We start from the raw sequence: 22107 nt of genomic DNA, 5'->3' as shown, positions 1-22107 counted from the left end.
CCAGGGTCATGGGTGATACAGAGCCCAGCCTAAAAGCTGCCACCTACAGCTTATAGGCGTGCCTGAGAGACCCTTAAGTTCTGGTTACAGTACATTATATCTTTTTCCATATTGAATATGCTAATTTACAACATCCAACCAGTAAAGGACACAAATCTTGTAGAATCTACATACAGCCTATTAGAAGTATGACATTACCGTATTGTGTTACATTTTAAACCCTAAAAGCTACTTTCTCGACCCCTTTTCTCTTCCCTGCCACATTGGCAGGGTGCCCCCAACCTTTGGACTCTTGGCATCCTTTTATTTGCTGATTGTTCACTCAGGAAGGATTCTCCTTCAGCCGGCTAAACCATTGTTTTCTGGTTGTTCAGTAACTAACGGCTTGGCATCTTACATCTCAAAGCTCACCTTCATTTCTATTTCGCTTATAGGTTTCATATTCTCAAAATCTTTTGCCAAGCAGTCATATTTATAAGGTTTTCTTGTTCCATCTTTCCCAACACTCTTCATCCTTCCTTCCAGACCAGCGCAGCCCCGGGAGGAAAGGCGCGGTCCGTGCCGACGCTAGGTGTCAGCCCGAGCCCGCGAGTGCTCCCGCTCCGCGGCGCGAACGCCTCCCCGCACATCCATGGAGGGGCTGCCAGGGCCCCGGGCTGTCCTGCAGCCTTCACGCTGCAGGGAGGGCAAGGGGGAAGGGAAGGGTGGGCTCTCGCGTCTTTGCACGAAGTCCCTTTTTAAAGAAACGTGCATTTATACATTTTAAGGGGTGAAAACTTTCACCCGAAGCTCCTGCCCTTGTCCCAGCGTGACAGAAGGCGGCGAACATCTCCTGGAGACCATTAGCTGCATCTTCCCTGCTCCTTGCCTGCCGCAGGCTGAGGCTGCGCTGGAGGACCCTGCCGGGGAAGGCTGAGGCTGCGAGGTTTCATTGCCACGGAGGGGGAAAGCAGCGGTGACTGCCACCTACAAGAAGCCACGAGCTGTGGGTCTCCTGAGCTCAGACTGAGATGGGACACTTCAGGCTTTTCAGCGAGTGAAAGCAGTGGCAGGGAAACAGCACTCACCAGGGTACTTTTTGCAAGTAGTTTAAAGCTCCATTTGTGTTTTCTCTCACAGAATTGTTGTCCCAGAGGGTTTAGCTCACAAACACCCGTTACCAAGGCTAATGTTGATTGAAAACCCTGAGAGAAAAAGCAGAAATTGCTCAGTGCAAACGTAGCATTTCCTCATATTTCCACTCTGTCTGGGGACAGAGGCAATTTCCCCTTCCCTTGTTTAGAAAACAGCCTTCCTTCCCCATTTCCCTCTCATTCTCTCAAGCTCCCTTTCTGGCAGGCCACCCTGGCAAGGGCTACATGCTGCAGAGGTGAGGGATTAAAGGCTGGCAATTAATACCTGCTCCTTCACCTCTGTTGCTGCTTTTCCACCCTCTGTTTATAAAGAAACATGCATGTCCATTCCCTGTCCAGTGCCTGTTTTTCCTTCTGTCCTGTTATGCATTCATAAATCACCTAGGCAAAACCCAGCTGAGTTGCAGTGTATTTCCCATGTGTTTGTTGGGAATACCCCAGGCCTGGCAAGGGCTCACCACAGCAGGGATGAAGTTCCTGCATCTGAGCTGGCTGGCACAGAAAGGCCTCAGGCTTCCCTGCAACCAGGCTTCCTGCTTCCTTGGTGAAATTTCCCCTCATGGAGACAAACCTAGAGAGACCTTCAAGCTCTAGCACTTTTAAAAACACCTCTTCTTTCAATGAAGGGATTTTCAGGGAAGCAAATGCAAACAATTCTGGGTCAAAAGAACAAGTATTTAAGCTGCTCCAGCTCAACTGGTATCCTGCAGTAGGTAGCTTGTTCTGTTGGCTTAGCTGCTCAGTCAGATGTGTTTAGTTGTCTGAACCACTTCCTTAAAGAACAACTAGATGAGTGGTGGATACAATTTGTTCTTGATTATCTCCGAAGGAAACACCACAGTAGCACAACCAACCATATGCACTGGTTTGAGCAGTGACTCTTCAGCTGCTGGTGCTTGGGTCAGCCATGGCAAGGCTGGACTGCAGCAGTCAGTGTGGAAAAGGGCGTGTGATGCCAGGTGGAGGGGGGTACTTGGATTTCATTGGCCTGACATCATACCTTCCCACGGTTTGATTTTTTCTATTTTTCATTTCCTTTACAAAGCTCTGCTCCTGGCCTGGATCCTGGCAACACTTCATTACACAACACCAGTTGCCATGGCCACTGAAAGGGAGGCAGCAAACAGCACTGCTGCAGTGCTGGCAGGAGCTGCTCTGGCTTCCTGGCACATGGATTCATGGTGCATGGGAAGGTGGGTGCATGGGCGTGCAGATGCACAGATGCACTGGTACCTGAGTGCATGGGGGTGGGACTGCATGGATGCAAGGGCAGGCGTCCCATGGGAGCACAGCACTCCTCTGGTTGCTTGCAGGCATGGGCATTCCACAAAGGGCCACCAGCTGGGAGCCACGCCTCATGGAAAAGCTCTGATGTGAATGGGCTGAAATATTTTGTATGACCGCAGTCTGGGCATCTGCAACTTCATGCCTGCTTTAGAATGCAGGATGAGTGCTGGAAAGGGAGGGGGTGGAGCTGCAATGATGCTCTACATGCTGCCAACTCTCTGTGCATGTGCAAGTCATGAAGGTGATAAAACAAAAGCTGGCACTCAGGAGTTCAAGGAGTGGGCTTCTCCGAAAAGGCAGCCCACCCCTCCTGTTGGTCTTCTCCTGCTGTGCACAGGGCTTGTGAAGGAGTGGGAAAGATCATCTGAAGTTGTTGGGACTCACTGGTCTGTTGATGCACTGCAGGTAGTGGGGCCAAAGAGGAGAGCAGTGCCTGGCTGCTGGCCAGGCAGCTGTAAGGAGTAAGTGAACTCTTGTACAGGGCATAGTGGAGCTGGCAGTACTCAAAAGAGGGTTCTGGTGTGAGGCACGAGATCAAGGTGTTTGCTTTTATTACCTCACCTTGGTACAGATTTATTGAAGACCCCCACACAGAAGCTACTGCTGGTGGTTACTCACAGCAACTAGAAGCTCTTGCTGGGGTAGCTGTGGAAATTGCCAACCACTGTTTCCTCTTCATCCCTGCACTACTGGGGATATTGGGGCAGGAACAATGGCAGCAGACCTGCACTGGCCACCCAAGCTCACCCAAGTTTGGCATGCACTTCCAGCCCAGAAGAAGTGAGGATTTAAATCCACCGTGCAGTGGGCTGCCAGTGGAGAGGAGGCTGCACTGCCTATCTTGCTGCTGCTGTTGTAGCTGAGATGCAAGAAAAAGGACTGGTCACTTAAATCAGTGCAGTGAGACCAGCTAGTGCTAATTTTGCAGGGCTCTTTGTTACTCATGGTACATTAATTTTGTTTATATTCTATTCTATAAAACTAAATAGTTCCTCTCTCAGTGATTTTATACTTTCTAAAGAGCTCTAGTACATTTCTCATCCCCTTTTACATTTGTTTGCTTGTTTCTCAAGCCAGTCCTTCCAGTGTCTCCTAAATCATGTCTACCATTCTTTGAATCCCTTCCAGTTTCTTGCCATCTGCTCAGTGCCAAAATGAACAAAATATTCATAGATCATAGCAATACCCACTATGACACAGAAATAGGAGCCTTGTGCATCTGAATTTCTGGGCCTCTCTAGTCAAATAACATAAAGATTAACACCTTTGTACCTATACTGTCTGTACATTTTTATGCTTTTAATTTACAAGTACATACACGTTCCTTGGGTTAGATTTTAAATCCTCCCCCCCGCACCCCCCCCCCCCCCCCGCAGTTCTTATCCCAGAATCCAGGACTTGCACTTATTTTAAGAACCCACAAAGGCAAAGCTTTAGACCTTAGCACATTTCCTGTCATGCCATTCCTGATGTCTGCAGCATGATCCCTTATTGGGCAGTTGCATTGTGCTCTGCAGTCTCTTAAATATAACACTTTTTCATGGCTTCAGCCATACAGTGCCCTGAAATCCATCTCTGACCTCTGTGGTTCAAAATTCATGTGGACCTTTCAGTTGTTCTGGAGTCAGATGAGGTCCTGACTTGTTACATTTCATATTTATTTTGTTGTCAGAGTCCAAGAGAAGCTGTGCCCATTCCAAAGTCCTGAGCAAGCCACTCTTTTGACATGTCTTCAATCACATTTTGCTCTTCTCAGATGTCCTTAACATGATGTTCACAAAAAACAACCTAGCTGATCTTACCACTCACCCTTAATTCCTGGAAACTTCTGCCTAATCACATGTCCCATTGTGTCATGAGAAACTGCTTCAGAGCAAGACAGCCTGTTGGCAGGCTCCTGATCACCAAAGCACCTTTTTGGGAGGATGAAACACAAGCCTTCAGACGTCACTGCTCTTACTTCAGTCAGCTAGGTCATATTCTCAGCTGTAGATGAAGCTTCTCAGCCAACCAACCTTCCCAATGCAGTGTCAACTCTCTGTGCATGTCAACTCTCTTTTGGCACACCTTGTGGCAGGGAAAGGCTGACCCATCAGAGACAGCAGCTTGGAGCAGTCCCTTCAACACACCCTGAGCAAAAGCTCCAGATTTGGCTTTTCTGCTAGTCCTGGGTTTCATAGTTGTTGAAGGACCAGGCAGAATTCCCTCCCTGTAAATGCTACTGTTTGCTGTGTCTCATTTATTTCACAGCAAATAAAAGTGCACATGATAGTTATCCCTTCCCTCAGAGAATAGTATCAATTCTTAGGCCTTTCCCTCACTTAGCCAAGACTTTTTCCCCTCTGCTGCTTTAAATGTGACATTTTTCTCAGATGTAGGTGGCTTTACAGCTCTCTTGGCTAACCTTGGTGAAAACCTTTTCCCAGAAGTTTGATGATGATTCACTGGCATTATCCAGAGCGCAGATTCTCCTGTTTAAGCAGCTCACACATTTTCTGTCAGCAGATCGTCTGAACACCAAAAATTGCCAAGTGATGACAAGCCCGAGAAGGGCTTGTGTTGGCAGAGCGAAGATTTTTCCTGTCATGTTGAGGTTACAGATACTTTAGTGTGTCTGTTCTGGATGTACAGCTGTAGATCCCCCCAGGAAGCACCTTTTCTCCCCAGTAAGATCATATTGGAAAGAAGTATTGATCGGAATAACAGTGAAAAGATTAAAGCTGTATTGCAGAGCAGGGTGTTGAAAGAAGCCTCAAGTGAATGTCTGCAATTGTATTCAGGTCCTGCAATCTTCTGCTCTTGTTTCCTCCTGTTTCATCTCTGCAAGTGGAAGTGAAGTTCAGTGCAAACATTAGACACTTTGTTCCACATATAGCTTCGCATGTAGGTAGGGAAGGGGCCAAGGATGAATTTGTTATCTTCTGGTCTCTGTAAATAACCTGGTCATCTTGCAACTGTCAGAGCATAGACCATAACATCTCATAAACCATCTGCAAACCTTTATGTGATACGGAAGATGGAACAGGCGGTGTCTGTGAGTTGTTCTCATTAAAACATCTAACTCAAGTCTGTCTGATGCAAAGTTCAGTTTATCCAAAGTGTATGCTGGTTTTAGTGTCTGCCAGTGGGTCATGGGGTAGTCTCACACGGTAAAACAAGTACTCTCTGCTAACCTTCCCATTGGGACATGCATTGCAAGAAGGATCTTAATACTCTCAGCCTACTAGGGAACAGTAAAACAACCTTGGGCTATGGAGCAGTAACTTGGATTTCTGTAAAAGTTTGAGCAGCACAGCCTGGAAACAGAAATGGTAAAAATGCTTTGGTGGGGAGGGGGATGGAAATGCCCCCACCTCAGGGCAGCCATACCTGATTCTTCCTTACACCTCATCTGAAGGCTCTTGGAGAGGAGCCTTGTTGCTGCTGGGTCTGTCTCTGATCATCAGCATCACATTCATTTCTGTATACTCTGGTCCAGACCATGGCACACCTACTTTGCATCTAAATCCACTTTGTCAAAGAGCTTGCAGTAGTGCAGGTCCCAGGTCTCTTCTTCCTCTACCCTTTTGTTAGAGATAAATTTCAATTCCAGTATACAGGCCAAACAAATCCACAGCAGCAGCTTCACTGGCACCCTTCAAAATGTCTGCAGAAACTAGCTAGAAAAGTTGCTCAGTTCATGTTCTACTGAGCAAAGCTCTTGCCTCCATGACTGTACAGCCAGACCCAGACACACGTCAGGGGATGGGAAACTTGGGCTGCCACCAAGAAACCTATTTTTAAACTGTCTCTGCTGCCTAACATAATATGAGGTTAAGCTGCATGATGGTTACTCACTAATTGCGTACTAACTGAAGCCACAGGAGGCCAGAGGGGTGAGACTGAGGTGTTTTGCCACCCCTGCAGCCACCCACTGCCTCCCAAGGGCTGTGGGGAGCTCCATCACCTCTGAACTTTTGGAGCACGGTGCTAACAGTCAGACTTTCAGGCCCTGCCCAAGAGAAGGTTTTTCACTTTCTAAGGCATGCAGTGACTCCTCAGCAGGGTTTTCTGAATGGCTTGTGCTTTCTAAGAAAGGAGCTGAAGCAAAGCCCAGGAGTCAAGAAGCAGGTCTGCTTACCTGCCCCAGGGACAGCAGACGCTAGGTACATGCCTGGAAAAATTCCCTGCAGATCAGATAGAGATGTAAAACCCCATGAAACCACTTAAGAGAGGGAGTGAGAGGCTTTTGACATGAGCAATGTGGATGAGATCTCTTTTAAACTTAGCTGAAATGAAAGGAGGGTAGGGAGGTTTTTTTATTGCCACTAGAAGCATTTTTCAGTCTGACCTAAAAATGACATGAAACTCCAACATCAAAGGAGTTTATTTACAGGCTTGGGTTTAAAGAAATCTCGGTGTGAGGGGGAAAGGCTATTCCTCAGCCAGCAGGCAGAACTGGAGCTGTGGGGATGGCTGGTGGTTGTGGCTCTTTAGGTATGAATTAGGTGCAACTGCTGTTGATAACTACAGCCAAGAGTAAATATTTGGGTGAGGGAGCCATTAATTAGGCATGTCTAACCAATCATAAGCTGGGTCTGGGGATCAGAAAATAAGACATTTGGTGTTTATCTTCCCATGAATACCAAGGGTATATAACTGCATTTTAAAATGAAGAGATTATATAACTGCTTTATAAATTCATAAAAAGTCAATCTAGCAGCATGCTTGGAAAGCTAAAGATGGGGTAAGGCAGAGTCTTATGGTGGTATGACCTTTTATAGAACAAATAATATGTTTGGGGTTTTGGACTTACATACTCTAATGTCTATACCAACTAAAGGGAAAGAGTTCCAGGATAATATCTAGATCTGATGAAAACAAATTTTTCACATTTACAGCACCATTTTTCACATATACTTTAATTTAAATGGAGGTAAAACTGTGTAAGAACAAGGCCCCAGGGCCCTCAATTGAACACACAGCAGATGAAACAGGTTATATCCCATGAGGTGCTGCCCCAAAATTGTGGGGTTGGACTGACACCATGCTCACAAAGGCACCATCATCCCTGCCATGCTTGGATGCCTATGTCTCTCTGTGTTCATGTGTTTACATTTCCATTTAAATTTACCTGCACGCCTGATTTTTCTTGAGTTTTAAGATACTTTGTTCTGATAGATAATTGCTACAGTCCTGTAATATGTTTTACTTGGAGTTTATTAATCTGATCCCAGCTATAATTCCATCTTAGCCTAGTTTTGTCTAAGAAATATGAAAAGCTTTCTTATTCCCAGAGCAACAGATGTGAAAATATCATTCTGAGGATGGGAAGCTTATCAAGTGCCTAGTACAGTATCATTTTTCAATGACATTTCAAGAAACTCTTTATCCTGAGTCTCTCTGAGAGAAGACACTGCTTTTTGAGTCCTGGACCAGAATAAAATTTTACTTTATGGAAGCTATGGATGAGGTCAGCATGCCATAGGTTTAATTTATTTTCCCATGGAAATTATAACTCTGTGCATCTTTCATGGATTAGTCATATACACTACAGAACAATGCTTGTGGTTATCCCATTTTTTCCCTTTTGCGATCTGAAAAGAAAAGGTTACCTCTTTTGATCAAAATTGGTTTTGGCCACATCTGGGACATGCAATGATGAACTGAGGAAATATCAGGGTCCTTTTCCCACTGGAGCAGTGTTGACAAGTGCCTGGTGATACCTGTGAGGTTGCTGGTACCTGCTAACATATTGTCTTCCTAAAGTTTAATAGGATTTCAAGCTAGATTTGCACTACAGTTGATGCTAGAATCTTCTTGACTTGCCATTCAACCTTACCACCCACCCACTTTTGAAAGTCCTACCGGGTGTGAGTTCCTACTCTGCTGCTCTCAGCCTTCACAAGTGGAAATTGTATGAACCATTATCTGAAGATCAGACCCAAACTTCTCCTGTGCCAGAGTTTTTTGAGAGATGCAGGCACCAAAAAATCGTCAAGGCGCTGTTTCTTTTTGGGGCTAGGATAAGTATGTGATGTGTCATACTAACCGCAGTGGGTGTAGAAAGCTGCACCTACTTTCATCTAATGCTTGCCTAGTAACTCAGAAATGGAGACTTTAATACTTTTTTGCTAAATTTCACTCTAGAGGTAGTCTGAGGTTTCCTCACATGGCTTCCCCTCAAGGCCTTTCTACACAGAGTGAATAGTTCTAAAATTAATTGTGTGTAGATGTGGCACTTAGGGACATTGTTTAGTGATGGGCTTGGCTGTTAGGTTAATGGTTGGACTTGATGATACATGAGTAAATGATCCTATGGCTAAAATATAAGTGCAAGCTTTCTGAAAGAAAAAAAAATTGAAATATCAGTTTCCCTCCATACTAGAAGACATCAAGAGAATGATTCACATAATGCCAGCTGGTAATTAATACAAATTAGTGACAGGAAATATGGAGCTGAAACTGTTGCACTGAATCAAGCCATGCCTCCACAGACTGTTGCATGGGAACTGCTCACTCTGAGGTTAGGAAGTTCAACAACCTTTGTTAAAAACTGTCCCTTTTATTCAACTTTCGCTTCTTCTCTCAGTTTTGGGATGATGTGATTCCAAAGAGAAGTTCCTGCTTCTTTTCCCTCCTCCTGTCCATTCAGCAGGCCTGTGCAAAGGGCTACCAGAGGGGCAGGAGGGCGAGCACACCGTGCCTGTCCCGTGCCACGGCCCGGCAGCCCCTGCAGTGAGCAGTACCTGGCGTGGGTGTCCAGAGGGAGCTGAGCCCTGCTCCTCAGCCCTGTGCTGGCCTTGCCCCCAGGGTCACTTGTCAGCACACAGCCTGGGAATCAGCTGCTGTGCAGAGTGCTCCTTCTCACTGCCAGTTCCCAAGGCCACACGGAGCACCTGTCTGGGCACAGACACCGTGGCCACCCTGGCTCAGCACACATGCAGACCACTGCCGTGGAAGGTGAGGGTGGATAGTGGGAACTCTCCTCACGTTTGTGAGTAATTCATGTGTAATGAAACAGCATTTCATCCACAACAGCTCTGAAATGGTCAGAATATTGGTGAGGCAGTGAGATGAAATAAATCTCTGGTTAAAATTGATTACCTGTGTTTATTTCTCTGAAAAGCCTGTGAATAAGAAGTAAAAAAATTGGATTCTGCCAAGTTTGTGGAGAAGCAGGTGGCATAGCAGTTAGTAGATCCTGCTCAAAAGCTTCTCAACCCAGCGGCTGCTTTGACTCAAGTAGGAAAAAAAGGGTTGCCAAAGAGAAGGACATAGAAACAATCCAGTATTATCTTCCTCTCCTCCCCTTTCCCATCCCTGTCAAGTCTAGGCTTTTGGCTAAAGCTTGCGAGACTCCCCGGGTCCAGGGTGCCACTCACAGCCCCTGGACGACAGCGACACTTGTTTCCAGGCCCTCTTTGTCACCATAGAAATTTCCCTTTTATCTCTGTTTTTTATCAAGTGGTACAAGGTAAAGAGAGCCTGCTGCCCCTCACGCTGCAGGGACAGCCTGTGTGCAGGCACTCACACACCAGGGGAAGGGGTGCTGGCTGTGCCACCCCACAGGCTCAGCACACACGACTCTTCTGGGCACGGGGCTCTCTGGACCAGGCAGAGCGGGGCCGAGCTGTGGCCAAGTGTGCTGCAATTTCCCCTCACTGCAAAAACAAATCCTTCCTAAGCAGCCGCTTCCTCTTTGAAAGAAAGTAGCAGTCCTCAGTGAAAACCAGAGAGTGATCTGAAAGAAAAGCTTTTTAAAAAAACTCAAATACAGGTTTGTTCATTGCACACAATGGGCTTTTTTCTTTGTGTGGTTGGAAATCCAGATGTGGAAGACATTTGCATGAGCGGTCTCTTTGCAGAGTGCCACAGCCCATGGTGGGGCAGGGAGCACAATGGCAGGCAGCTCCAGAATGCTTCCAGAAGCAGCAGGGATGGGTTATGCAGCAGCTCATGCTCGGCTGCTCCAGTTTGAAAGCACTGCTTGTGCCAGCTTATGCTCCCTGGCTGCCCTTCTCCTGGGAGAACCGCTGAGGAATGACAACAGCTTGTCTCCATTTGGTGACCCAGTGACCCAGCAAAGTCGATTTTTGTAGGTCTCATCTGGGCTTCTGCAGAGGTGGCACCAGTAATGTGTACCCAGAGAGTGTCACTGAACACTTCACTTGCTAATGCATCTGTCCAGGTAACTGAGATTTAACATGTGCCCAAACCTTGTGAACGCATTGTTCTGGGAAATGTGAACATACAGAGCATGTCATCATTTCCCTAGCCTGCATATCTGACAAAATCAGAATGCTTGTTTTATGGTTAAATTATCAGGCAATACCTCTGAAGCAGTTGAAGAGCGATACTTCTTTACGCAACATATATCTGGATGAAGAAACTCATTGCCAGAGAATATCGGAGCGCCCATTTGTGCAAGGTGTCTCCATTGGTATTAAATAATCACTTGGATACAACCTCCAGCTCACAAACTCTTCAAAGTCCTGATTAGCAAATGGCAGGGAGATTTACCAAGGGCAAATTCACTCTGGCAAGGCAAATTCACTTGTCCTGGCTCCAATAATCTTGTCCAAATACTTATCCAAAATCTTGGAGACAGGATACCAGGTCCATTCGGGCCAGCAATCTGACGCACATCCCCGTCCTCCTGTTGTAAAAACTACCACATGGCTGTAATAATTAATCAGCTGGAAACAGTCCAAGCCCAAAGAACAATGTCATGGCACTGAGTACATATTTACTCAGTCAGGGAAAGCGATGACAAAAGGAGTTTCACTCCAAGCAGAGCAGAAACACCTACCAGAGATATACAAAAGCAGAATGAGAGTGCAGTCTCAGTGGAAGATGTGGCTGGACTTTTGCAAAACTGCTGCCCAATTGTGACAAAAATGGAGTTAAGGTCAATGCTGTTGGGCAGTATTGCCCATCTGACAGTAACTGCACCCATATTTGCAGGAGACACCCAGTTTGGCAGGATTTTAAACAGAAATGGGGTCAGAGAGGAATAGTATTTCATCTTTTAAAAAGTTGCCACAGTATTTATACTGGGTTTTTTTGTAAGCATGAAGGTAGGCAGCTTGGATCAAGGTGGCAGGCTCTGCCCTGGATCCTAGAAAGCAGAGATGATAGACAGTGTGGGGTTTCCACTGAAGAAACAATCAAGTGTGAGTTTTCAGAGCAGCACTGCGGCAAAAGCAGCTACTGGCATTTTCTGGATGCGTAAGAAGGTGTGCAGATTGTCAGCTGAAGGACATTACTGCCTGAATGAAGGACTCTGAACTTTGTGAAAGGTGCTGCTGCTACAATAAGGAGCATGTAAAAGATCTGGAAATGAAGCTGAAGGCCGTGGACACTACTAAGAGTAAGGTCTTCATCAATTTGGCCTCTGCCAAAAATCCAGAAGAACTGGCCTCAACCGGTGCATACAAATTTAATTAGGCAGATAAAATTCTCAGCATAAATTTGGCACAATTTTTAATTCAACAGCATGATTTACCCTTCCAAAAAAGAGGATTCCCACTCCTTTCAAACTGACACAACATTCAGAAAGGTAACCTGAGCTTTGGCCAAACAGACCTGGTTTGCTGCAAGGAGAGTGTCTACAAAGAATGCAATTGGCTTGTGAGTTACAGCAGCTCCCACAGCCTGAGCCCTCTGGACATCAGGGTATGGCCATTCAGACCCTGTGCCCCTGATGCAGAGGTACCCCAGCATCTGAGCTGATGTGGGGATATCCTGGAGGATATTGTTGCTGTCTCTGTCCTAACAAGGAACTTGAGGGGTCACTTAGTACATATTAAGGGATATACAATATGAGAGCTGTTGTAGCTCTAAGAGACAAACCACGTTCTTGTCTCTAGGTCAACCAAAGCCATTAGGAAAGCAGCAGAGGTACTAGGCAGGACATCCCCCCCAGAGCCCATGACAGCACTTCTCTAGAAACCCTCAAGCACATTTTTGTTCCATTCTTGGTCTGCAGCAGGGTACAGATCCATCTGGGGGCTTTGGAGCCGTACCTGATGACCTGACAGCCATACCTGAATCCTTCACCTCCTCCACTGGGAGCAACTGGCTTGGGGCAGGCAGCTTGCTCTTCCTCACACTGCTCTTTGAAGCTGAACCCTATCCTTGCAACAACTTAGTTCAAGTTAGCACACGAAGAAACATCCAAGGGAGGACCAAAACTACCTGGGCAGATCCATGCCTGCTGAGACCAGGCTTTCTTTTGTAAGGCAATTGAATGGCTTGGCATTGTGTGCCATTTAGCACAGGAGAAAGAAGAAGCCCTCTTGTCTAGAGGGTGCCAGCTGCTGCCGGACACGGGCTCCAGCCCCCGCCGTGCCCTGGGGATGTTTGTGCTGCTGCCAAGGGATGGCAGGCCAGTGCACATCCTGTTGGCTTCACCTGAGGTGACCCAGCTGGGACACCATTTCAGCTTGGTGGACTGCGGTGATTCTGTGCACAGAGAATGAGAGGGGTAATAATTCTGATGACGTGGCCTCAGATGCCGCTGTTGTGCACCCGAATGCTCTGAGTCCCCCAGAGCAGCAAGAAGCTTCCTTACACAGGAGGATGGTGTTTGGTTAATTGAAGCATCTAAATAAAAATTACATCACTCTGACTTACTGGGATCGAGGTTCCTTTAGCTAATCCCCTTTTTTCCTTCATCAAGGCTGTTACCTCAAATTAGCATTTGCTGCACACAGTCAGAGTGGATCAGTGGGAATGGGATAACTTGTTCCTGCAGCTAAGCCTGCAGTGAACTTGATTTAGTATTATCTGGTTGCTTTTAAAGACCTAATTCTTGTGGAAACTTAAGAGATTTAAGTAAAACTATTTAGAACACAGTTAATCAAATTTCCATGAATAAATGTGGACTTGCTGTAAATGTAATTCCCGACTGTTTGTCATGCTGCTCTGGTTTTGCTTTTCTTCTATCCCATCTGGAACCTGAAAGCATAAAACCATAAAATGAACAAGCTCAGGTGGGGATAACTTCAGCAGAGGTGGCCACCTGGCTGTGTGAAGTGTCACAGTGTCATAAACCCCCCGCTCATGTTTACCAGTTGCTGTGCCTGTTGGGAGCACCACACTGATTCTGCAGCTGTGGCAGGAGCTGGCTGGGACATTTGGGTGCATTCCCCAAGGGAGGATGTATTCAGCCTGACATAGGGCATGTGGGTCCCCAGGTAGACTCCTCAGAATAGATGAGGGACCAGGCATGGCAGAGTGAGTTTTTGATCTGTAGGTAAGTGATTCTAAACTGATATTTCAATTTTTTTTTCTTTCAGAAAGCTTGCACTTATATTTTAGCCATAGGATCATTTACTCATGTATCATCAAGTCCAACCATTAACCTAACAGCCAAGCCCATCACTAAACAATGTCCCTAAGTGCTACATTTACACACAATTAATTTCAGAACTATTCACTCTGTGTAGAAAGGCCTTGAGGGGAAGCCATGTGAGGAGTGGCTGAGGTCACTTGGCCTGTTCAGCCTGGCAAAGAGGACAGTGAGGGGAAATCTTGTCATGGTCTAGAGCTTCTTAGTGAGGGGAAGCAGAGCCAGGCAGTGATGTCTCTGTGGTGACCAGTGACAGGACCAACAGGAGTGGCAGAAGCTGTGTCAGGGAAGGTTTAGGTTAAATATCAGGAAAACCTAGAAAACCCACGTTTTTCACCCAAAAGGTGGTTGGGCACTGGAACAGGCTCCCCAGGGAAGTGATCACAGCCCCAACCTGCCAGAGTTCAAGAAGTGTTTGGACAATGCTGTCAGGCACATGGTGAGACTCTTCAGCAGGCTGTCCTGTGCAGGCTCAGGAGTTGGAGTCTGATGATCCTGGTGGGTCCCTTCAACCTCAGGAGATTCTATTATTCTCTATATTTAATTTTATATAATTCATTTTAGAAGAACCCTTTGAAAGGCTCATAAAGAGGTCTTGTATCAGCTTTGCTCTTGCTCACCATTTACATTTTCCCTGTAAATTTTCCTCTACCAGTAAACATCAAAAGGTCACAAAGTCTCTCTGTGATACCAAGGAACTTGTGTCTCCAAACAGCAGTCACCAGAGCAGCAATGTTCTCCCAAAACACACTGAGCCTTGGCACCCTAAGGACTTCCAGAAAAACAGGAATTGTCTCATTTTCTCCAGCAAAGTGTGGCAAATGCCAAAGGAAGCTGCAAAAAGCGCAAATACAAGGATGAGTCACCCCGCATGTGCCGGGGCAGCGGAAGCTCAGGGAAGTGGCTTTTAGGGAAAGGCATTTGGAATGGCATCATCTGCAGGGCCTCTGCCCCCATGCCAGCAGGGATGTGGCTGTGCACACTGGGGTACCACAGCACCCACGGGAGGGTGCAGCACCCCAAAGGCAGGAGGGCTGTGCGGGTGGGTGCTGGTGGGTGCACACCTCCCAATCTCCATGAGCTGCATTGGGAGGGGCAAGGCAGTGTTTTGGGGTAGGGGACAGCCCCACACTGGTGACCCAGGGCTGCCCCAGGCCTTGATTCATGTAACCCGTGTGGATTGGTTTATTCTCTTGCATCGTGTGGCTGTCCACTGGAGGCAAAAAAGGCTTGGGTGGCACAATGGGCGATTCTGGTTCAAAATTCAAAACATAGCCTCCTCCTAGTACTATGAAGAAAATCAACTCTACCCCAGCCAAAACCGGCACATTCTCCACTCCTTATCCCATACCATTTATGTCATGATTAGGTCCCACAGTACCCAACACATCCCAATTAACCATTACCCCCTTCCTATCCTTTGAAAAACACAAATATCATTCCCTTAGGAACATCCCTGCAAAAAATCCATAAAGTGTCCACAGAATGTCCATTAAATTAATTTAGTCCAAGACTTTGGCCCCAGCCAAACCCAGCACACTGCCCCAGGGTGGTGCAGGATTGAAGTATTCCCTACAGATGCCCAGAGCACTGCTGGAGACCTCTCACGAGAGGATGAAAGCACCAAGTCATACAGCTGGGGAAAATTGGAGCATGGGGTGAGGAGGGTTGGCAGGGCCTACAGACTGATGGGGGAAGAGGGCAGGAAGGCAGCCAGGGAGGAGGGATAAAGGAGAACCAGACTGGAAAGGAAATTTCGAGACAGACTCCAGCTGCAGGAGTCACATAGTGCACATGTGAAACGGCTGAAACCTGATTAAAGGAACCAAAGATGTGAAGGGAAGCCAAATGGAAAACAAAAATGAAGACAGGAGGAGCTGGGCTGCAGGAGCCCCACAAATACCCAGGTGGCTGAATGTGCATACAAAAGTCTTGACCACCTGGCAGCTTGACACAGCCTCCTGGGGCACTGAGACACCTATCCAGGCACTAAAACATGCTTTAACAGCCATCATCTCTCGAGGGTTTGCACCAGAAACAAGCCCACACCCCTATCTGTATATCTGTATGTCTGTATTTTCATGCCCTCAAGAGAACTATATTCAGAAAATATATTCAGCTGCTGGATCTGACAGACATGTCCCTTGTCATGTGCAACAGAAACAAAAAATGGTCTTTAAAATGTTACAGTGGATTGCGTGGCAGCAAATATTTAGGTTCTTAAAAAAAAGAAGAAGAAAGAAAGAAAGAAAGAAAGGCAGGAAAAAAATTGCCTGAGAGTAAAAATACTACCGAAAACTGAAACTTGACAACACTGACTGTGAGAGATAACATCTTCAAACGGGCACATAGCACCTGCCCAACTTCCTGCTGCTCCCCCATGTCTCAGGGCAGAAAATGTGAGGGGTTAATAATGCAGCATCTTGGCAAATCCCCATCCTGCTGCCTGGGTTTAGACACCTTAAAAGTTCACCTTCTCCTAAGAAACAGTCTGGAGAAACATATACAAAGGCACTCACTTTAAAGGGCAAGATGAGGTGTATAAATCAGCTGAGAAACTGTACCTCAAATGAGGGAAGGGAATGAAGGCAGTACCACAGCAAGTGCTCTCCAGAGAACAGCTACAGCACAGAGGTCTGAGGGAGGTGCTCCTTACAAAATTAAAATCAAATCAGTGACTCGGATTCCTCTCCACTGTCTCTACAACAATATTACCCTGTGTAAAACAAGGAGCTATTTCCAGTGACATTTCACCTTCTGGCACCAGTCCAAAATTAGCTCTGAACACAAATTCACTGAGGAGGCTGGGCAGTGCTTAGAGTTGCAGAGGCGAGAAGCGTGGCAACACACCTTTTAGCTGCTGCTGAATTATTTAGACCATGGGTGTGTAATGCCCAAAGGAGTTACCTATCATCAGTTACTCATCAAAAAGTAATACACCAAACTTTGACAGGGCTTTCTGTGCCTTTGCTGAGTTATTTAAAGCTGCCACACACAGAAAGAAAAAGCTCATTTGAAGAGCTGTAATGTATCATAGCTGAATTTCTTGCATCCCAAGCCTTTGTGCAACTGCATTGCCTGCTCAGAAAGTCTGGGGTCCTGGGCAAAGCACCATTTTGTGGTCCCCATGGTTTCCTTCCTCCCCACTACTATTTTCATTGTTGTTGACAGAAACATTGTGCACCTGCTGCTGTTACTGCAGAGGCGGAAATCCCCCTCAAAGCACTCACCAGAAAGGTCATTGGGCTGTTTCTTCTGCTGTAGCATCACCAGGGAGACTGCACCCTCTCAGGCTCAAGAAACACCCACACATGTGCCAGCAATCCCCTCACTAACCCCTTGTAACAAATCCAGTCCGGGAAAGTAACTAACAGACAGACTGCAACAGCAGCTAACCTAAGGCAGCAGGGATGAAACCAACTTGGCTTGCCACTTGCACTATCAAGTGGGATGGTGCCAGAAGGGCCACAGGGGCAGGGAGTGTTTCCCTGAGGCATCTAAGGATGTGAGATGAGTGCCCCAGCCCCTGGCCCTAGTCCACCTCCTTCCAAGGCCACCATCACACAGCCCCATGCCACCACCACCTCTTGGCTCCCCTACCAGGTGACCAACGCAAGCTAGTGAAAAGAAGGGAGACATTGGAGCAAAGGACATGTAGCAGCACCTGTTCTAAACTTGGGTGAAACCCCAGCAGCAAGCAGAGAGGGAGAGAAAGAAGAGAGAAAGAGACACATCTCAGATGAATGTGAAATGATTTGGAGACCCAGCTGGTTTTTGCTGTCTCAGGCAGAAACCCTTTAGCAAACCTTGGTGATTCCAAGGATCCCTGAGGAAGCCAAAGCACGCACTGGCATGGACAATTTTCACACTTCCTACAGAAACTTCTTTCTCCCATTTATCCCAGTGCAGAATGAATGTATTTTGCAGTCCTGTGGGAAGAGATATTCAGGTTATGCATGGCTACTGCCTCCCAGGAACTCCCAACAAAGGTGCAGTGCATGAGGTTGTGCACCACGCTTCCCCTGCCTGTGCGGATGTTGATGCGTGCAGGCAGGGGAGGGAATGGGGTGGCCACTGGTGACGTGCAGACAGGAACTGAGATATCCCTACCTGCTGGGAGAAAAATGAGAAAGGGCTTGGTCCTGGGGAATTTTGAGCTGACTCACCCAGAATCATTTTGAATGGGATTTGAATATCTTTTTGTGTGAGAATATTGCCAGGCTCCAGGAGGATGTTCAGCAGGAATCTAGATTATAACATTATGTGACTCAAGCACACCTGGATAAACTTATGCTTGGGAACATTAGTTTATTTTTTTTTTGTGCTCTTTCTCACTTTCCCATTACTTCAGCAGAGTTATAGAAAGGGTGATCCTACCTTCACAGGAGGAAGTAGTAGTAGTCTTGACCCCTTCCAAACCAAGGAAAAATTTATAATCATTCATAAACTCTCCTGCAAAAAATTTGACTGGTCTTAGCTTTTCTGGCAAGGGAATAGATACAACCCAGGTTCCCTTAGCCGCTTTCCCTTACCTCCCTCCCAGCCTCCATCAGATTCCTGCAGGCATGTCAGCTGAGCACATCCCAGAATTGCACAAGAGTAACTGGGTATTGCTTGTAGTGCTAATGGACAGGCACAGTGTTTCAGAGCTGAACTGGCAGTTATACTACCAACGGCTGGATGGTTTTTATGACTTTGTGCAAGCACAGGTAACAAATGCAATTGAACCCCGGATTTCAGAATGAACTTCTGATGTCCCAGCCCAAAGAAATCCTCTGTTGCATTACATCAATGCACCACGGTGCATTTGGTCTGAGCACGTTGCAGAGGTGTCACTGTCCTTGCAAGGTGTTTACTCTCTTTGATGGATCAGTGTTATGCACTCTAACTCCCATGCTTGGATACCTCTTGGAAAAGTTCTAAACGTACAAGCCCTGGGAAGAGGGGATTTTGCCAAGCATACACACTGTTCCCAGAGGGGGTGTGTGTGTCTCCTCTTGCTCAGCTACTGGAGCAGGGTGGGGATCAGTAGTTTTGCAGCTCAGCTGCCTCCTCAAAGGATCAAGGGGAGAGCAAACCAGGTTGCCTGGCCATCTGCATGCTGGTGTTCACTGTCACACGGAACGACCAGAGACGAGATGTGATTGCTTAACTTTCTTCAGCTATGTAAAGCTCACGGGTCAGGCTGAAGGTGCCTGCCTTTCCCTGCTGCCTACTCCTAAGTTTCAGATAGGTGATGCTAAGAGCAGCAAATTCTTCTCCTGGCAAGTGGTAGCCCTTACTTTGCAAACAAGCATTTGAATACCCTGGGCAGCCCTTGGGCAACCATCTTCTGACCACAGTGACCAGCTGGCTTTATTGAAGGCAAGTCAGACAGGACACACAGAAAAGACAACTCAGCCCTCACTCTGCTCTGGCAGCCCTGTTGGGGGACAGGCTCCATATAGGCACCTGAATTAGCCTTGGAAAATAAGAAACTGGAAAGGTAAATGCATGACCAAATGAAAGGGACAAAACCTAGGAAGTTTACATACAGAATTTTAACCCTTGCAAGTTTTTAGTCCCACTCCAAATACTGCTTAGGCATTCGTCTTACTTCCAAGTCTAACCAAAGCTCTAACCTTGTCTCCCCAGGCCATGGGTGACAAAATTACACGGACCTGTGATGGAACTGTAGGATCATGTTAAGAACACAGCAAAATTCTTCTGTTTATTTTCCCTTTCCAATAGCTAGCATATCTCCCTGTGACACAGCCATTTTTTTGCATGTTATTGATCATCAGCTTAATATACTCTGCTCTCAGCTCACATACCTGTCAGGATGGTATGAGAATGGTAATCACATCTGAAAGGAACTCTGTCCATGTATTTTACGTACCTGAATCAATCTGTGTCTCATCCAATAGCTTAAAAAACTGCAAAGGTGAGAGCACTCAAATTCTGTCTGTTCCAGCCTGAAGTGCACAGCGCTTTGCAATGGACACGATCTGCCCACCACCACAACCATGCAAGTCATTGTGCACCCTTACTTGGATTAACTACAGCTTCCCAGGAATCAGAACTCGCCATCATGTAGTAATGTTGAATGCCCTGGACAATGCTAACTTGACTTCTGATTCATTCCATTAATTGGTTGAAACTGCAAAATGAGATTTTTCCAGACAAGGAAACTGCATGCAAGCCACATGGAGATCTCTGAGGAATGGGGGAAGTACAGCCAAGCTTGCACTGGGTGGGCGGATGGATTTTCACAAGATCCCTTCCACGAGGTAACTTGTTCAAAGCACAGCCATGGAACAACAGATGAAGAGGTGCCCCAGCTCCCAACCTCTACATTTGAGCCAAACTTGAATAAGTCACCTTTGAGTTCTAGTTACTCTTTCCACCTCAAGCTGCCTCAAGCACAGCACTTCCCATCTTCTTGGATGGGTGCTCCAGAAATTGTAAAGGCAGCTTATGTTAATTGCTCACTCTGGGAGGTCACATTCACCTATCAAACCCATGCCATCTGGGGCTTCTGAAAGATTAAAAATGAGAGACAAACAAGAGGATTATTAAAAATTTAACTATATACCATATTTATTATCAATCCACAGGATAATCTGATTGCTACATGAGCTCATAAAAGCTATTTCACCTTTACAAAATTAAAAAAAACAATGTGCCACAAGGATGTCATAACTGCTGATAACCAAGGACTGAATCTTAAAATTATAAATTTTGCTGTAGAAAAGATTAAAAAAAATTATATTCACTTTAGAATTTTACTTTGAATAAAATATTCCCCTGTATAAAAAATAAAAAAGCTTGCTCTGGTTAGAATTAGAGTATTTTTCTTCTTTTTTAAATCTGGGAATTTGCATAATATCTCTGTAATAAGTTTCTTTTCTTTTTTCTATTGTACCACGCGGCATTCAAGCATAGCAGATTAGAAACAAACATGATGAAAGCAGTCTCAGAACGTATGAAATCCACATGGAAAGTTTTAGTTTCCTTTCCCTTCCTCTATTCTTTAAAGACACTTTATCAAGAACAGCCTTGGAAAAGAATACAGGTGGAGAGGGACCTTCAATGTGCCATTAAGTAGAGCAAGGTAATAAAAGGCCTTTTGTAAGTGCTTTCTTAATAAGGTGCAGAAGCAGACTGCAACTTTGCTAGTACTGCACTATGTACAATATTCACAATAGATTTTTCTTTATTTAAAAATATTCCAGCTAGTTCACATTTTCTCTCCCATTCTGAGGCTTTCAGTTCCATCACAGCCTTGACAGCAAGAAGCGCAGCAGCACCACTTCCCTTGTGGTCGGTTGGTCCTCTTATGAAGCACTGGAACCTGTGAGTGGGCCAAAGTTCTTGTGTTCTTTTCCTATGTAGCAACCTTGGAAATATGGGTTCATGTATACACACTGACTGCTGGAGTCCTGAGTTAAAAACACTCCGGCACTGGAGTCAGACACTGCAATGTTTTCTATTGCCAAGGTTTTACCTTAGGGTGTGCGTCAAGGGATGAACCTCTCTTAGAGAAACGTAAAATACAAAACCAAACAAAACAAAGCTAAAAAACCACACTGTCGAAGGCTTAGCAGCTCTTGACTCTTGACTGGGTGATGTCTGATGTTTTCTTGATGACGCTGGCCCGTGTCTCACGGTCTGGCTGGCTGCTGCTTGTGGAGGCTGTGGACACTACTTGTGGCAGAGGGATGTCTGGGAAAGGAGGCCAGGAGCTATTGTAAGGCAGTGGGCAGCTTTCTTCTTTGACGGTGACTTGGAGGTCAGGCTTGTTGGCTACAAAAGTTGCCATGCTGGGAAGCATATGAGAAGTGTTCCTCATTCCTAGATTGCTCAGATACTGTTTGCCTTCAATGTTTTTTTTCTGCCAATGAAGTCGTCCCTAGAAATGGGGGAAGAAAGAAGGGAAGACTGTGTAAGTGAATGCAGCTTCGTGAAGTACTCCAAGTAGCAAGATGAAGATAGAAATAGCCACAAATTGCACAGGAATTATCCCACCTCTAAGAGCCTGAGCCTCTAGCCACTGGCTTAGGATGTCTTTGCTCTCAGCCACTTCTCCTTTTCTGAAGTCATATGCTTAAATTTTGTTTGCTCTCCAGCATTCAAGAGGCACTATCTGCTCTTCTGAACAAAAAATAAAGGCCTTATTCCCAGTATGCCAGAGACAAATATGGATGCAGATATTTAGAACTCCAAATGGTAGTGTCTCCTCTACCAGAGGAGTTACCAGAGAGAGCATCTTCCTGCCAAGAGGCAGGCACAGAGACCCAACACTACCCAAACTAGCAACACAGGTGAGACTGCTGGGAAACCACTGTCACTTGACACTGCATCCCTCATCAC

At 46.1% G+C, this 22107-nt stretch overlaps 1 protein-coding gene and 1 long non-coding RNA gene across 5 annotated transcripts in view; one reads left to right on the top strand and one right to left on the bottom strand.

The window, feature by feature from the left end:
• Positions 1-2197: 2197 nt before the first annotated feature.
• On the top strand, positions 2198-20690 carry LOC134552932 (uncharacterized). Its single transcript, XR_010080973.1, has 2 exons — positions 2198-2326; positions 19390-20690. It is a non-coding gene; the product is annotated as an uncharacterized LOC134552932 (long non-coding RNA).
• IRF2 (interferon regulatory factor 2) overlaps positions 20307-22107 on the bottom strand; it is a 40044-nt gene continuing 38243 nt past the window's right edge. For all 4 annotated transcript variants that reach the window (XM_063402141.1, XM_063402144.1, XM_063402143.1 and 1 more), the window contains exon 10: positions 20307-21646. In XM_063402141.1, coding sequence (XP_063258211.1) covers positions 21335-21646 — 312 coding nt within the window. In that variant the 3' untranslated portion in view covers positions 20307-21334. The remainder of the gene's footprint in view (positions 21647-22107) is intronic.

This window comes from Prinia subflava, chromosome 7, assembly GCF_021018805.1.
Source record: "Prinia subflava isolate CZ2003 ecotype Zambia chromosome 7, Cam_Psub_1.2, whole genome shotgun sequence".
Taxonomy (NCBI): Eukaryota; Metazoa; Chordata; class Aves; order Passeriformes; family Cisticolidae; genus Prinia; species Prinia subflava.
This window is presented reverse-complemented; position numbering and strand designations above follow the sequence as displayed.